Consider the following 18,095-nt stretch of genomic DNA (forward strand, 5'->3'; position numbering starts at 1 on the left):
GCTTTGATTTTATAAAACAGAATTAACAAGGGTAAACATTTCGTGCACATTTCAAGCTACATTTCATCTACACATCAGTGCTTTTTATGAGCATATATTTGACAACACTGCTTCCTCATGAAACAAAATCTTGACACATCATTTTTTTAAAAGTATTTTTTTTTAAATCACAAAAGGGAAAAAGGAGGTATAGATCATCTGTCTTAGTTTTCTGTGAAAGATTCCAAATATATAATCAGGTATCTTTATAATAACATTTTAAATGACTTTCTGAGTTCACTATTTATATGCCTTATTGCTCTCAGCCTGTTTAACCAGAATGGTCAGGAGTGGGAGTATGAGGAAGTAAAGAAAAACAGGAAATATTTCAGTGTTGTTGGGGAACTGGTGACCTTTCACCTGAGAGACTGCCTCAGGTGCTCCATCATACAACAGCAGCAGCTTTGAATGGAGGATGAATGTCAGCTATGATATCACCAGGCAAATGACCAATCAGCTCCTTTTGCTGCCCTACTTGCATGTTTCATGCAGCCAACCTCAATTCCTCCACTGTACTTCCTGATTAAAGAAATAGAGTATATACAAGAAATATACAAGAAATAGAGCAAAAAATGGAGCCATGCAGGCCTCTGACATGGCCCCAACGATGAGCTAAAACAGCCAGGACTCACCCCAGTGGTCAGCCAGGCTGGGCAGCAGCCGAGGACCACAGGGTCTTAGAAGGCTCCTTCCCTGCCCTCTCCACCAGACCCCTGGGTGCTTTTCAGTGACAGGCAGCAGTGCTGCTTTTGAACAGGAGCAAAGATCAGCTCTGATCTGTGATGGCCAATCTTCATTTAATATTCCCAAAATGTAACACTCTGGCCTGTAGAGCTATGAAATCCATTGATTTCATAGATGTGAACCTATACTTCAGTTAGGAAATCTATAGCTTTCATTGATCGGCAACATTGCATTTTGGGCAACTTAAGATGGGGGTGGGGGGCTACCAGGGATGAAAGCTGATATTCGCTCCCATTCAAAAGTGCCACCACACATCCACAACTGAAGTGTGACTAGGGGCCCAACAATCGGCTGACAGTCAGACCTTGTGAAGCCAGGGGCATGGAGCTTTTGCACTGTGGGCTTCACAAACACCAGGCTACCAAGTCCTAGAATCATAGAATCATAGAGTTGGAAGAGACCACAAGGGCCATCGAGTCCAACCCCCTGCCAAGCAGGAAACACCATCAGAGCACTCCTGACATATGGTTGTCAAGCCTTTGCTTAAAGACCTCCAAAGAAGGAGACTCCACCACACTCCTTGGCAGCAAATTCCACTGTCAAACAGCTCTTACTGTCAGGAAGTTCTTCCGAATGTTTAGGTGGAATCTTCTTTCCTGCAGTTTGGATCCATTGCTCCGTGTCCGCTTCTCTGGAGCAGCAGAAAACAACCTTTCTCCCTCCTCTATGTGACATCCTTTTATATATTTGAACATGGCTATCATATCACCCCTTAACCTCCTCTTCTCCAGGCTAAACATGCCCAGCTCCCTTAGCCGTTCCTCATAAGGCATCGTTTCCAGGCCTTTGACCATTTTGGTTGCCCTCCTCTGGACACGTTCCAGTTTGTCAGTGTCCTTCTTGAACTGTGGTGCCCAGAACTGGACACAGTACTCCAGGTGAGGTCTGACCAGAGCAGAATACAGTGGCACTATTACTTCCCTTGATCTAGATGCTATACTCCTATTGATGCAGCCCAGAATTGCATTGGCTTTTTTAGCTGCCGCGTCACACTGTTGGCTCATGTCAAGTTTGTGGTCAACCAAGACTCCTAGATCCTTTTCACATGTAGTGCTCTCAAGCCAGGTGTCACCGATCTTGTATTTGTGCCTCTCATTTTTTTTGCCCAAGTGCAATACTTTACATTTCTCCCTGTTAAAATTCATCTTGTTTGTTTTGGCCCAGTTCTCTAATCTGTCAAGGTCGTTTTGAAGTGTGATCCTGTCCTCTGGGGTGTTAGCCACCCCTCCTGTTGATGAGGGACCTCTGTCCTGAAGACACTGTGCACAACACTTCACAGGTGCCACCAATCAGCTGATTAGTGCTACCTGCAAAGCCCCTGTTGGATCAGCCACATGTTTATCCATCCCATTATAGGTCAAGTGGGTGTGGCTTGGCCCAAACCGTCTCATGGGCCAAATGGGCCAAAAACCCACAAAACCCCCACAAACAAATGGGGAGGCCTGGTGGGTCTAGAGAGGCCTGCGGGCTGGAGGTTCCCCACTGCAGTTGTAGCTCAAAATATATTTGGGGGGCAGGCAAGTTGGGGAAAGCTGGGCTAAAGCTTTCCAGGACTGAATAAGCAAAAGACCTGAGAGCCAGGTAAAGCTGAGGCAGTGAACAGAGGCAACAGTCCAGGCAGACAAAGACAGGGGCTATGGGGGGAAATGTATAGCAAAGCCAGCCTGGATAAGTACCCAAACCACACACTCTGCTACAAGCCCATCTTTAAGGCTTCAATTCTGTAAACATTCTCATCCTTTGATGGCCATCACTCTACTATTAAAAAGACCAGATGTAAAGGAGGAAAAAATACTCTGAATTTTTCTTTGTTTAACAGTGCACATTTCTAAAGTGCGAGAGAACAACCATCATTGATATAAAACTACCTCAGCAGAGTAAACATTTTTCTTTACACTCTTAACTGATTTATTGAGCAGAGCCAAAAGTATTGACTACAGAACATCTGAAAGGGCTACAGAGGAACCCAGTGGCAATGATGCAAAGAACATCTTTTCATTCTTAGTGCGATCTTACACTGGCTGAGCCACCACAAGGGATAAATGGGCCCATAGTATCCAGCAGAACAGCTCTTGGAAGGCAGAACGTGCAAATGGAGCCAGGCAGAGTTAAGTTCCACAGGGTGCCATCCCTTGTGTTTGCTTCTGGGAGAGGAACCCCCATCCAGCATATCAAAGTCCTCAATGCAGCATCCCTTGTGTGATACCATAAAGACAATATAAAGAGAGCCCTCTTATTATAAACAGTGCCTAGCACTACCACTCTAGATACTATCAGCTGCTGGTTGTAACTGAAAATGATCAGTATTTGAGAACTGCCTTAGGTTAGGGCATTGATGGGGAACTTATGGCAGACGCTGCTGAACTCCACCTTTGATCAGTTTCAACCAGTAAGACCAATGATCTGGGAACAATAGAAGTTGTAGTCCAGGAACAACTGGTGAGCCATAGACTTCAGATTTCTGAAGTAGCAGGCTGGTGCTGACAAAGCCCCTGAAGCTAAACGGACCCATATTGATACCACCAGATTAAAATGCCTATGCTTAAGTGTGCAGGATAAAACACAATACAAACAAATGAAGGCAGTTGGCCTGACTGGCAGCATATACGCAAGCTGCCTCCCCATTTTCAGTGCTCATTTCAAGTTCTGTCTTACAAGTCAAAAGCAACAGCTAATGTCAGATTAATAACTAGGCTAAATATGATGTGGAGTGGGACTCCAGTTAGATTTGGACTCACACACAAGTATAGTTGCCGGGAGATTGTGTTCAATCAGCACACATCCTAGTTCCCAATTTTTTTATCTGCCTCTCTGAACAAGGAGAGCAGCAGCCACAACCCCTGCTATACAAACCAAACTGGCTTGCTTGTCCCACCTGCATGGCAAGGGATGGGTGCCTGACTCCATAGCTGTTTGTAGGAATGGCCCCAAACAGAGGAAGACATACAGGTCAAAGAGCTATTTGGCTCCAGAATGTGAACCAGCAAACCTCCCTCTACCTTTCCATTCCACGCAGAGCTATCATAGCCAGCAACATGTTTGGCTAGGGTATCTTGTTTATTTTTTTATTTATCAAAATGTATGCACCACTCAATCAAAAGAAACATTTTAAGCTGTTAACATAAAATCTTGCAGCAACATCACCGCTGCATCCCAATGCACTAAGAATGTTGTAGGTGAAATAATTAATTTGTAATTGGAAATTTCAAAGAAATGGGGGCCAGAGAATACAACTCTTAAAAATGCATGGCGTGCTTCCCAATATCTACATTTAAAACCAATATTTTATTTCATTGACCCTCTTGACCCTCAATAGCATCTTACTCAATAGCATCTTAATTATTATATTTAATAATTTCATTTCTCACAAAAGAAGATCATACACAGTTGCATAATGAGCTTTCTTCAATGCTGATCTGTAAGCACCACATCAAAAAGGTTCAGTTAATTTCAAGTTTCAAACTATATTATGAAGCATCATGTCTTTGTTGGTTGAAAGAGTGGATAAAATTAGAAAACACAGAATTGTTAGATTTGGAAGGGTTCGATAACAGATTTGGATGGCACGCCTATTTATGGTGTGAGAAGAAGAAAAACCATAAATGTTTTGAGAACCACATCTTCCGGAGATCTTTAATTGAAATATGGGATAGGTATAAAAACCTATTAGAACTAAGAGTCCCACACTGGTTATCTCCGTTAGAGGTTATGAGTGTAAAGAAAATCAATATGAGAGGGAATTGGATTACATATGGTGAGTTGATAGCAAAAGAAGGAGGAAAATGGAAAATGAAACCTTATGAACAAGTAAAAAAGTATGTATATGATTGGTTGCATTATTTTCAAGTAAATGAAATGTTTAAAAAGGATTTTAGAGAGAATGGATATGTTGAAAAAGATTCAAAATTTCAAATAGAAATAATAAATAATGATTGTAAAATTTTATCAAAAATGTACAAAATGTTGTTGGAATGGCATACGAAGGATGAGGAAGTCAAGTCGGTTATGATACATTGGGCTAGAGACTTTGGATATAATATACAACTAGATGATTGGGCAAAAGTATTGAAGGAAAATATAAAATTTACAGCATGTAAAGGAAAACGTTATGAAAATGATATATAGATGGTATATTACACCAGTCAAATTAGCGAAAATGTATAAAACTTGTTGTCAGAGCTGCCCGAGGTCCCAGCTCACAAAGGACCAACGCCGTTTCGTTGTTAAGTACGAAAGTCTTTATTGAAGTTCAGTTTCACTTTCACAGCCGCAGCGTGCAGCTCTACGTCTCAAACTCTAGACCGCTGAAGCTCCGTCTGAATCTCCTCCCCCCAGACAGCAATTTAAGACTCTAGCCTTGCTCCACCTCTTCCTTTGCTCTTTCCTCCTCTGGTTCCGCCTGTCCGTCGGGGTCTCGCCCTTCCTAGACTCTTCTGACGCTGAGTCCCCTGAGTCTTCCCCCTCCCTCCGGCGGGCTTTAGGACCTGGTTCCCAATCCGGGTCTCCTGCTGTCCCGCGCGCCTGTACATTTGAACTTGGCGCGCGCGCCCAGCCGGCAACCTTCCTCCTGACCGTTTCACTGCTGCTGTCACTGCTTCCCCCTTCGGGGAGGCTAGCTGTAACTGACCTCCCCTCCGTTCCCCCACTCTCCGATGGAGACGTGGTCAGCCCTGACTCATCTTCTCTCCCCGCTGGAGGAGACGCTGGTCCTGACACATGTGACTCTTCCCCCCCCCACTACGCTCTGGTGGGGAAGCTGGTCCTGATCCCCCGCTGCTGCTTTGGGAGTCCCCGCTGGCCCCTTGTTTCTGGTGCGTCCCCCCTGGGACCCCCCTTGCCCTGACCATCGGCGCCCCCTTCTGGGAATCTTCTGATTCGCTGGAGAAGCTCATGGAATCTCTCGGGTCACTGTCATACTCCCCTACGCTGCCCTCGGATTCTTCCCCTTCGCTCTCCATTTCCTCTCTCCCCTGTGCTTCTGCTCCTGAGCCCCTGACACTTGTAATAAGTGTTGGAAATGTAAAGAAAAAGAAGGGACATTTTACCATATGTGGTGGGAATGTAAGAAGGTGAAGGGTTTCTGGGAGATGATATATAATGAACTGAAAAAGATGTTGAAATATACATTTGTAAAGAAACCAGAAGCGGACTTCCGGGTTAGTGCCATCGGCTAATGGTGGATTCCCTCCGAGCTCCGGAGGGAATCGGCTCTGCAGGATCCGGGTCTTGCCGCTGCGGCGACGCGGGGACCCTCAGAAATCACAGGCGCTGAAGCCTGTGAACTTGGTGACTCGGCGGGCACCATTTGCGCCCCCCGACCCGCGAAGGAGCCTTTTTAAAGGCTTCGGAACGGGGGGCGGGGTGAGCGGCGCGGTGCTGAGAGTCGACTGTTTCTCCTGCGGAGTGAAGCCGCATGCCATGGTCGGAGAGCACTGACTTCTTCTTGTGAACAACTGGACTCTAAAAGTAACAACTCGTGAGTAATACGGAAATTGGATTTGTAAAGAAAAAAAATTTTTTTAATTAGGCACGATCGGGGAAGGCGCAAACAGGAAGTCCGTCTCCCCGTCTTATAAATAATCTAAAGCAAGGACTAGCTAACTAAGGTCGAGAGAATTTCTTCTTCTTTATTGGGTAAGACATTAATTTCACGATTTGGCAGTATAAGTAATTTCACTGGAGGATAAGAGCTAATTTTGAGAGCTGAAGTGCCACCCCCCGGACCCGGGAGTGATCCGCGAGAGAGCCTGTTGAGGAGATATAGAAGAGTTTGACAGCTGTCAAATTAGCTGTCAAGAAGGAAAAAGAGAACTTTGTTTCTGCTATCTCTGCTGGATATATTTGCTACAATTTGGTTGTATTTTGTTGAAAACAAGGAAGAACTGATATAAACTAACTTGATTTTTGGATTTGAACTGGAAGGAAGATAAAGTAACCAAAATCCCTCTAGAGGGGATTTTGGGACATTACAAGAATGGCTGAAGGAAGAAAAATTCAAGCTAAATTGGACAGAGTGTTTCTTCTCTTGGGAAAGTTACAAGGCCAAATTGATGTTTTGGCTACAAATGTTGCAACTCTGGACTTAACAGTAAACAAATCCATTGAATTTGATAAGGACTTGACTCATGAAGTCCATGCAGCTGGATAAGAAGAGAAACTTGAAAGATTTGAGAGTGTGGAGAAAGAGATATATGTTGTTTCTGAGGAAAAGGAAGGAGGAGATGTAATGTTGCAGATGACGAAGGAGAGCCAGAGGCCTGACATGATGGCTACAAAGGAAAATAAGTACTGGATGATGAAAATCTGTTTTGAATTGAAGATTGAATAATAGAGAGATCTCCTTATGTGGAGATCTGAAGACCTATGGATTACAAATTTGATTAAGGTGAAAGTTGGAGCTTTTGGGACATTTGGACTTAAAAGGAGTAAGAAACAAGATTCAAGCTCCACTTTTAAGTATGGAGGTCTGGCTGGAAGAAATATGGACCCTATCGGGACAGAGCTTCTCCGAGATCTGGTGTTTAATATTAAGGACTACCAAAAAAACCGGCAGAGAGGAATTGAGAGAGAATTAAGAGCCTCGGACGTGAGGTCTCCAGGCTGATAGTAGACTAAGACTGATGGACATTTGTTGGGGATTGAAACCGGGAAAGGGTGGGGTGGGGTTTGGGAATCCAAAGGATGCAGAATAATAATCTGTTTTTTTTATTTTGTTTTGTTATTAGTATGAAAATTGGGGAATTCGTGGAAGGGAATTTGGGTCGACTTTAGAAGAATGAGCACTGATGTTTAAATACTGATGTTTATAAGTTAAAATTGGGTTTTTAAAAAATGAATTAAATATAAAAAGGTCAAAAATTGGGGACAAGAACTTGTTGAATTAACAATTTGAATTGGAATATAAGAAGGGGAGGTGTGGGGAAGTCAGGGAAATATGTTATTGAAAATAAGGATTGTAAACTTTATGTGTTTTTAACTTTTTTGTTTTTTCCTTTTGGATTTTTTAATGTATAAAGGTGGAAAAATTCAATAAATATCTTTTTTAAAAAAAAAATAAACCAGAAGCTTTTCTGTTAGGAATAGTAGGAAATGAAATAAATAGAAAAGATTGTAAACTTTTCCAATATGCAGTTACAGCGGCGAGAATATTAATGGCCCAAAGATGGAAACAGGAGGAATTACCGATCCTGGAAGAATGGAGAATGAAAATGATGGACTATACAGAATTGGATAAACTAACTGGGAAGATTAGATATCAACGAGACCATAAGTTCATCGAGGACTGGGGAAAATTTGTAGAGTATCTGAAAAATATATGTGATGAGCAAACAACGCTCGTGGGATTTCAAGAAGCTCTGTGAAAGTTTGAGGAGTAGTGTAAAAAAGAAAATAAGATTGGGAAGGTATATAAAAAGGCAGTATTAAATTTAGGAAATGCGTAACTAAAAATTAATTACGGATGATTGGCAGATAAGCTGAAGGAAGTCCATAAGAGATAATTTGTGAGAAACTTTTGATATGGTATTATATGTATATTGTATTGAAAACTAATAAACATTATTTTTTTAAAAAAAGGTTCAGTTAAGACCGAGGCCCAGCGAAAACAAGCATCTTGTTGTGCAGTAAAATATACACTGAACTATTTTAAACTGTGGGTTGGAAACACCATGTCTGAATGATTCCCCCATTTCAAAAAAAAGCACCCTGGCACGGGTCATCACATATTACATTAAATAAGTTTAGAATCTTTGTACTTGTGTATACCAACAATTGAGCTGTACATTTGTAACATTTTTCACATGTAACGTTCAATGATTGTGCAGTCCATGTACTCATGTACACAGTAGTTGAGATGTACAAATCAGCAAGTGTACAGTCTTTCACACAAGCCCTTGCACATGCCTTGTCCTACCAGTTTGGAGATGTGTTCAGTGTTAACATGGGAACAAGTCTTAAATGTCAGTAGTGATACGTGTGCAAATCTTTATTCCTCAACCTACAATCTGAAATGATGTAGTCCCAGAACAGTTTGACCATGCAAAAGGTTGTTGATTCAGATCAGATATCAGGAACACATAGCCAAGGCAGGCTTGCAGATGAGCTTGAGAAATTTGTAAAGATCACCAATGTTTTTAGCAACTCCCAAAACGTGATACAGCATAACCACTAGATTATATTATAAAAGCACATTTTTTAAAAAGAAAGAGAACAATACCTTTTATTGCACCCACAATATTTTGGTCTAGTCCTTTTCGGTTGTCATTGAGACCTCTTTTCCTCTTGCCATTGGGTAAAGAGTTGGCCAAGGTCTTGTCATCAAAAAATGCACACACCAGCTTTCGAAACAGCAGACTTCCTGAACGAGTGTAATTTGCTAATATAGAGTCCAGTTGTGATTTCGGCATAAAGACGTCAAAGCCTTCAGCAAGTTGCACTTCTGGCTACCAAAAGAATATCAATGCTTTATTAGCACCTCTTTCATAACTATTTTGTCAACAAATGACATCCAAGGAAAACATGTTCACATCAACACACATACTAGACTTTTATGACACCAGAATAGACACTGAAATAAAATAGACATTGAAATCAAAATTATCAACTGAGTATAACAAAATGCACATCAAAACCTGCTCTGTCCATTATCTTTACGAAATTATAATTACTAGAACAGGGGGAAATCCCAAGGAGCTAGTTACCTGGATGTTAATTAATTTAATGCTGGCAACTGCAATTATGAAATATTTATTCAGTACAGCAGCAGCTGTGAATAACTGGATACTGCCCATTAGGAATTTGAACTAAAATTACTATGGCTACAATCCTGCACTCACTGTTAAATGTTTAATCCCACCATAATAAACTGTTGTGATCACATTACTTGAAATCTAAGCAAGTAATATAAGGAAACAAAAGTCAGAGTATAAGAACAAAAATACTTATTTGTTGCTCAACACCTATTTTGTCCAAAAGCTGCATGCCACTTGCCTCTGGGAACTTCAAGAGCAGGACATGAAGGTTTCATTTAAATATTATGACTAACAGTCATTGATCAACTTATCCTCCGTTTATTTGGTGAATCCCCCTTCAAAGCTACTTCAGCTTGTGCCTTTCACCACACCTTATGTCATATATTGATGACATGTTGCATGAAAAAGCCCTTCTATTTATCTTTGACTCCCAACTGTAAATTCAGCTTAAGAACTTGCAATAACTGGCACTAGGGCAAGATCTGATTCTGGAATCAGTTTTTATCAGTGAACACAAGTACCGTATTTTTTGCTCTATAAGACTCACTTTTCCCCTCCTAAAAAGTAAGGGGAAATGTGTGTGCGTCTTATGGAGCGAATGCAGGCTGTGCAGCTATCCCAGAAGCCACAACAGCAAGAGGCTGCACAGCGATCCCACTTGCTGTTCTGGCTTCTGAGGTTCAGAATATTTTTTTTCTTGTTTTCCTCCTCCAAAAACTAGGTGCGTCTTATGGTCTGGTGCGTCTTATAGAGCGAAAAATATGGTAAATTGTTTTACAAAGTGGCATTCTAATTTATTAATTTAGGAATAGCAGTTTTTAAAATTACCCACAGCAGCTTATGAGAACTTCTTGAATTGCCACCTTTCAGAGTAAGACAAAATGATTCTACTTATTCTACTCTGCATTGTACAACTTTACAGTGCAACATTTTGCATCTGCTGCTAGTTAATAGTCAAGCTTCGGTGACCGTATGGAGATTTTCAAAGTGCAGAAAAGGTGGACAAGTTTAAGCAAGCAAGTAGATATTAGCACATACTAATCAGATTGCATCCAGAAGTTCTCAAGGTGAGAATGACAGGTGCTTGGCACCATATATAGAACTTTGATTAGAAACAATGTCCTGTGAGTTAGTTGATCTCATCAGCATCCCTTTTGTCAAGGAAATCATAATAGGGCTTTTTCTTTGTTTTATTATCACAATAGTGTTGTTATTGTTTTAAAAAAAATAAGCTTAGAAAGTGATAACCTAAGTTCTAAAAAAGCCTGTGAATCAGTATGAAGCATGGGTGTGCAAAGTACTGGGGAAATGATTTTTTAAGAAAAACTGAATAAAAGATGTGAATTGCCTCCAGCCGTGTCCCTTTCTGCTCATGGAAAGGCCTGTGGTCCAGCAGAGGTGTCCACAAATGGAGGACAAAAGGTTACTTTAGCTGATATTCCCTTCCCTCTGCATCTCTTTGCATATCCCACCCCACAAGACTGCTCCAGAGGCTTAGGGGGACCTGTGGAAACAGCATGAAGTGGCAAGGAGGTTGGTTGGAGAAAGGGGAATTTGCTGGAGCAAAAAGGCTTCCATGAGCAGAGGGACATACTGTAATGGAATACAACCCATGATGTTTATTTCTAGAATCCTCACTATAATACCCAAGTGACATTTCTTTTCCTAAAATTAAGTTTAAAAAGAAACAAATCTAGCAAAGTTAGTATACTGAGGCTACAGAAAACCCACACCATATCTTTAAACAAATGAATGACATTTTTCAGATTTTGCTTATTTTTGTAATGCAGAACAATGGGCTCAAAATCTATTGGTATATATCAATTCCCATTCTCTCACACAGCTGCAAATCCTGCATTATTAATCAAACTTTTTTTCAACAAAAATGTCTTTAAAATTTAGTGTGGTCTGCTCACTATTCCTACTTATGGCCCCAAACCCTACATAATTTATTGGTGTATATCTTAAGTAAAAGCTGAATTCCTGCTCAAACCCACATCAAACCCGACTTTGGAAAGGCAACATAAGGGCTGGGGGGGGTGTCAAATGTTGCTGATGACTACCCTGCTTTAAGCCAAGGACATAATTATTCCCATCTTATTTGGATATAACTCTAAGAAGTGTTCCCTTCAGGGTTCTGCTTCCACTCTTTTTCCACTTGTATTCCTGCTTCTCTGTCTCCAGCCAACCAGTTACTGGACTCCCAGTGCCTTAACTCTCCTAGCAGCAGATGTCTTTCCATAGCCCCCTGGTTCCCTCTGGTTAAACCTGGTCAACTGCATACAATTTCTCCTTGACCAAGGTCTTGCGGGAGCTTTCTGTCCCAGCCATACTGACCTTTCCTTGTCTTCCCAGGCAGTCTCCCGCCCTCATTTAGTAGTTAGGGGACTTGCAAGCAACAGACACGAACCAGTTTTTAGCTCATTATGTGCAACCATTTTAAGGCAATGATTCTGCCGCGCCACAGTGGAGCTCTTCCAGTACGAGCTGTGCTTTCCCCCTTTTATAGCCAGCAATGAAAACATTGCACTTGTGCAGATAAAGCCCCTGTTAGCTCTCACATATTCTCCTGACATAACTCTAAATGATTTCCCCCTGTAAAAGCCAAATATTTCAATAATCTCAGCCAATTTATCAGTAGCCAATTTAACCAACTGAGGGGGAATGATTTTTTGTACATTTGAGAATTTGGTTGGAAACAAAAGGAGTTATTTCAATATCCATCCTGCCATATTTTTAGACCTTTAAGTGGGCGACAGCAGTTTAACACAAGCAGACTAAAATATAATTTAGCAAGCTGGAATAATCTTGTGTGGTATACTTAGATAATAATAATGTTTTTTAGAAAAGGATGATGCAATTACTAAGATCCAGCATGGGTTTCTCAAAAATAAGTCATGCCAGACAAATCTCATTTCTTTTTTTCTTTTTTTTGGAATTACAAGCTTGGTGGATCAGAGAAATGCTGTGGAAATAGTTTATCTTGATTTCAGTAAGGCTTTTGACAAAGTTCCCCAATATATTCTTGCGAGGAAGCTGGTAAACTGTGGGTTGAATGAGGTAACTGTTAGGTGGATGTGTAGCTGATTGACTGATGGAACCTTGTCATCCTGGGAAAAAGGGCCAAGTGGGGGGCTGCAGGGTTCAACGTCTTTATAAACAACTTGGATGAAGGAATTGAGGGGATGCTCATCAGATTTGCAGATGACACCAAACTGGGAGGGATAGCTAATGCTGCAAAAGAAAAAATCAGGATTCAAGATGACCTTAACAGATAGAACTGGTCCCAAGCTAACAAAATGAATTTCAGTAGGGACAAACATACGGTTCTGCACTTAGGCAGGATGAACCAGATGCACAAATATAGGATGGGGGGACTTACTAGCAGTACATGTGAAAAGGATCTAGGCGCCTTAGTGGACCACAAGTTGAACATGAGTCCACAGTGTGATGCAGCAGCAAAAAAAGAAGAGCTAATGCTATTCTAGGCTGCCTCAGCAGAAGTCTAGTGTCCAGATCAAGGAAAGTAATAATACCACTCTATTCTGGCTTGGTCAGACCGCACCTGGAATACTGTGTCCAATTCTGAGCACCACAATTTAAGAAAGATGTTGACAAGCGGGAAGGTGTGCAGAGGAGGGAGACCGAGATGGTCAAGGGTCTGGAAACAAAGCCTTATGAGGAACAATGGAAGGAAATGGGTATGCTTAGTCTGGAAAAGAGAACACTAATTGAAATATGATAAAGGAAGGTAAAGGGACCCCTGACCATTACGTCCAGTCGTGACCGACTCTGGGGTTGCACGCTCATCTCGCTCTATAGGCCGAGGGAGCCGGCGTTTGTCCGCAGACAGCTTCTGGGTCATGATAGCCACCTTCAAATATTTCAAGGGCTGTCACATGGAAGAGGGAACAAGCTGTTTTTCTCCTGCTCTGGAGGGTAGGACACAAACCAATACAGTGGTGCCTCGCAAAACGAAATTAATTCGTTCCGCAAGTTTTTTCTTCTTGCGAGTTTTTCGTCTTGCGAAGCACGGTTTCCCATAGGAATGCATTGAAAATCAATCAATGCGTTCCTATGGAAACCGCCTTCAGACCAGGTCTGGGGACAGTCCAGGACCTCTTCTGAAGGCCAGCGGTGGGCGAAAGTCTTTGCTCCCCCCCCCGCCTGCCTTCAAAAGCCGTCCAGGACCTCTTCTGAAGGCCGGCGGTGGGCGAAAGTCTTTGCTCCCGATGGCCAGCATTTTAAAAGCGGTCCGGGATAGCGGGAAAGCGCTTCCCTGCTATCCCGGACCGCTTTTAAAATGCTGGCGGTGGGGAGCAAAGCCTTTCGGCCCCCGCCGGCCTTCCTGGACCTCTTCTGAAGGCCGGAGGGGGGCGAAAGGCTTTGCTCCCCACCGCCAGCATTTAAAAGAGGTCCCCATAGGGAAATTCGTCTTGCGGAACGACTCAAAAACGGAAAACTCTTTCGTCTTGCGAGTTTTTCGTTTTGCGAGGCGTTCGTCTTGCGAGGCACCACTGTAGCTTCAAGTTACAAGGAAGGAGATCCTGACTAAACACCAGGAAGAACTTTCTGGCAGTAAGAGCTGTTCAACAGTGAAACTGTCTCTCTTGGGAGGTTGTGGACTCTCCTTCATTGGAGGCTTTTAAGCAGAGGTTGGATGGCCAGATGTCTTGGGGGCTTTAGCTGAGATTCCTGAATTGTGCAGGGTTACACTAGATGACCCTTGGGGGTCCCTTTCAATTCTACAATTCTATACCTAGGTTATTTATTCCGATTGCATTTCATATCCTCAGATGAACTTCATTTTTCAAAATAAAAAATTCCACACTAAAAAAACTGCCACACGGCAGAGTGCCCTTGGTCACACAAAGTTGGAAAAAATATGCTCTTGTCCTCAGAGCAGCTGTCTCCACACATTGTTTCCAGCACTTAATAATAAAGGTAGAGAGGTATCTTGAAATGTGTGCCACATTTTGTTTGGATTACAGCTTCACGGCTGATTTGTAGGAGTTCCCTTGAGAAATCTTTCCTTTCAAATTGATTGATATTAGCTGTGCATTAACAACAAGAGATGCTCATTGCAAGTTCCCAGTGACCAGGCTATTACACAAGAACCACAATAATCATGGAAAAAGCATGACCCTGGATCTACCTATTAGAAAACCAATATCCCTGTATTGCAAAAGGTAGAAATATGTTTAACAGGGACTCTTCACAGGCAATCCCTAGTCTCAATTAGAGATGCAATTAATGTGTTTTGTACATTTGTGTGTGTGTGTTTTATAAATGAATCAGTCTGTACCCTAGTCACATATTTTGAGGGGGGGGGGAATGCTGATTTATTCCAGATTCCTTCAGTAGCAAATTATCCTTCAATTGCACGCAATCAGTACCCAATTGAGCTTCATATGGACATTTCCAAGTATGATTTATAGCCAAATAGAGTTTGTTAACATAAGATAATCAAGGCAATGGTGTACATGATTAAACACAAATGAAAGAATTGCCAAAACTTTTGTTTTGCTAAAATTAGCAAGCAGCAAATTAGATTTAGTCCAAGCATTTCTGAATATTTTAATTGATTAAAACAGAACTCCTTTGCCAAATCTATACAAATTATTTGCTTTGCATGGAAAACAAATAGAACGTTTACTTAGAAGTAGGGCGCTCAGTTGCTGTAGTCACAAAGGTAGATAGCATTTTTCAGCAATCCTATGCCCAGTTCCCAGTGACCTGAGAATAATATCCACTGAACATACTGGGGCTTACCAGTGACGTAGTGTAGGTTGCCAGCAACCAGGGCAGGCTAAGCATTGTGCACCCTAAAAAGCAGTGGTGGTGGTGTCAGACACCTGCCAGCCCCGGAGGCAGCTCCTGGGTTTGTCTCATGCCTCTGTCCAAAGACCATACCAGGATGGGCTTCTGAAAGCATGGAGGATGGCCAGAGCCTTGCCCTTCGCTTTGCCCAGAAAAGCAGAGAGATCTCCAGATGAGGGAAAAGGCCGCTGCGCCCTCCACTTTGGAGGTCAAAACTCCCTCCAGCAGTGCTTGCGGGAAGGTGGCCACCAGGTGCCACCTTGTTCCCAAGCTGGGGTGCCTGCCAAGACCACTTGGCTGAGAGCCCCGGTCTAAGGAGGTCACTCCCCAGAACGGAACAGGCATGCACGGCCCTCCCCTGCTGCCACCAGCTCTCCTCTCCTACCTGCCCCCCCAGAAGCACGTTCACCTGCAGCCTCTTGAAGTTCTTGCTGGCCACCTCCTTGAGGGCGCAGAGCAACGAGGCAGGAGCAAGCATGGTGCTATTATCTCAGTTCGCCAGCCCTCTGAGCTGCCCCCACCAGCTTTGAGCGTGGAAGCTCCTCTCCTCTCCCTGCCCCTATTGCCCGCTGGATCTGGGCTTAGGAGGAGAGCGCTGCCACACGAGGCGCCTCATGGCCATCCTCCTGCCTGGCTTCGCTCGGCACGACTTAGGGTGGGGTGTTCTGTTGGGTCTTCCTTGCCTCTGGCCACCAGTGAGCCCAGTTCAGTCGTAGCCAAGCCCACCTGGGCACTCCAGCCTTAAAGGAGGGCCATCAATTTCCTGGGAAATTTTTACACACATGCCCAAATGCACCCAGGGCCACCGCCCACTTGCCTCCTCCCTGGGGATTACTTCTGCACAGGTTGTTCCAGTAATTAATTAGAGTAAATCTAACATGTAATTCATGTTGTATATGCCTCCATTGAAAGAATCCAAAACCAGTATTGGGGTAAAATGTACACCAAGACAGCCAAACAACCTAGTTATGGGATATTGTTTGTATGGTTAAATTCACAAATATGATGAGAACCAGAGAAGGCAGAGTGTATATATAAAATGTAAAGTACAAACCTACACAATAACATATTTTGTCTAACCACAGTTTTTAAAAACAGAAAAATATATATATAGTGCCATTAACAGACAAGTCCCAGGCAAGCTGGCTATACAGACTCAGCCCAGGGTTTGATCAGCTCTAGATTTAGGTATAACAGGAAGTGATGTCTTTTGGAATGTTCATGCCATGGAGGGCTGTTCAGGTTCCCAATAATATAGGCATTTCAGCAGGCAATGCCCACATTCCTTTAATTTAAAAGGAAAGCATTGGCCACCATGTGGAGAGCATGTGGTCATATGCGTCTACACCCAGTTCTATTAGTCTACAAAAAGAGGTGCCTGCCAGAGCTCACCATGGACCTCTCCCGTGTTCTGTTAAAAAGGCAATGGTGCCCACCTGAGAGGTGCTGGAGCTGAACTCAGGGGGCCGGGTTCCTGCCTGCACCTTCAGTTTTATAATAATAAGGAATGCCCTCAGGCTGAAATTTCTGATCTGCGATTCTTACATGGAAGAAATGAGAATTCTCTTAAACAGAACAAGTGTCTAATCTTTAGAAGCAGCTTAGCACTGACCACTTTTGTTTTTTCATTAAAAGCTGCCAGACAGGTCACAATCTACATTTAACACAATCTGGGTTTAACCCTTACCGTCCCCTTTCTTCCTGAAAATCTCTCTGACTGCTTCTATTTTCCCTAAAGGTGCTACTTACTGCATAAAAACAGTTTTGAAGGGCACATGGTAGCTGGGAAGCATTGTCCTGCAAGAAAATGTTGTGAGAAGTAAACTATTAAACCCCTGCCCCGAGCACCATGTTCCCAGTCTATCTGCAGCCCTGCATAGCTGCTTTTTCTCGAAAACAAAACATAAAAATAAAGTGCCCAGCACTGACACATTCTTTCCAAAATGCATTAGCATAATGTGTTGTCTGCTCCCAAATCAACTTGCCCATTCTTGGACTAGATCTACCCTTATGTTTCTGCCGCTTTAAGTGTAGGCCTCCTGATGGGAAGAAGGGAAGCCCAGATAAGCAATTTCTGCCATAGGTACAATAGGAAATATTCTCTGAAGGTGGGTAGGTCTACTGCTTTTCTACATAAGGAGCTGAATCCAATCTACCGTATTTTTCGCCCTATAGGACGCACTTTTTCCCCTCCAAAAATGAAGGGGAAATGTGTGTGCATCCAATGGGGCGAATGCAGGCTTTCGCTGAAGCCTGGAGAGCGAGAGGCGTTGGTGCGCACCGACCCCTCTCTCTCTCTCCAGGCTTCAGGAAGCTATCCACAAGCCTTGCGAGCAGCAGCCTGCAGCCCGAAGCACGGGGCACGCTCCGGAGCGCACCCCATGCTTCGCACAGATGTCCGCAAGCCTTGCGAGCCCGGCGGGAGTTCCAAACAGGCTCGCAAGGCTTGCGGGCAACAGCCTGTTCTGGGGGCTGGGGTCGGGGGAAGCTCGGGCTTCCCCCGCCCCCAGCCCTGCAAGCAAGCTCTGGGAGCAAAGGCAAGGGTGCGCAACCTCGCCATCGCTCCTGGACCCGTTCTGGGGGCTGGGGACGGGGGAAGCTCGGGCTTCCCCCGCCCCCAGCCCCGCAAGCTCCGAGAGCGATGGCAAGGTTGAGCGCAACCTCGCCTTCGCTCCCGGACCCACAGCCCCGAGGCTAAAAACGAAGCCAGGACAGCTAGCGGGATCCATCCCGCTCGCTGTC

At 43.4% G+C, this 18,095-nt stretch overlaps 1 protein-coding gene across 2 annotated transcripts in view; it reads right to left on the reverse strand.

Moving 5' to 3' along the window:
* The window catches only part of BEND7 (BEN domain containing 7), a 69,263-nt gene that overhangs the window by 8,931 nt on the left and 42,237 nt on the right, over positions 1 to 18,095 (reverse strand). For both annotated transcript variants that reach the window (XM_053404661.1, XM_053404662.1), the window contains one exon: positions 8,999 to 9,224. In XM_053404661.1, coding sequence (XP_053260636.1) covers positions 8,999 to 9,224 — 226 coding nt within the window. The remainder of the gene's footprint in view (positions 1 to 8,998; positions 9,225 to 18,095) is intronic.

The sequence above is a fragment of the Podarcis raffonei genome, chromosome 10 (assembly GCF_027172205.1).
Source record: "Podarcis raffonei isolate rPodRaf1 chromosome 10, rPodRaf1.pri, whole genome shotgun sequence".
In the NCBI taxonomy this organism is placed as follows: domain Eukaryota; kingdom Metazoa; phylum Chordata; class Lepidosauria; order Squamata; family Lacertidae; genus Podarcis; species Podarcis raffonei.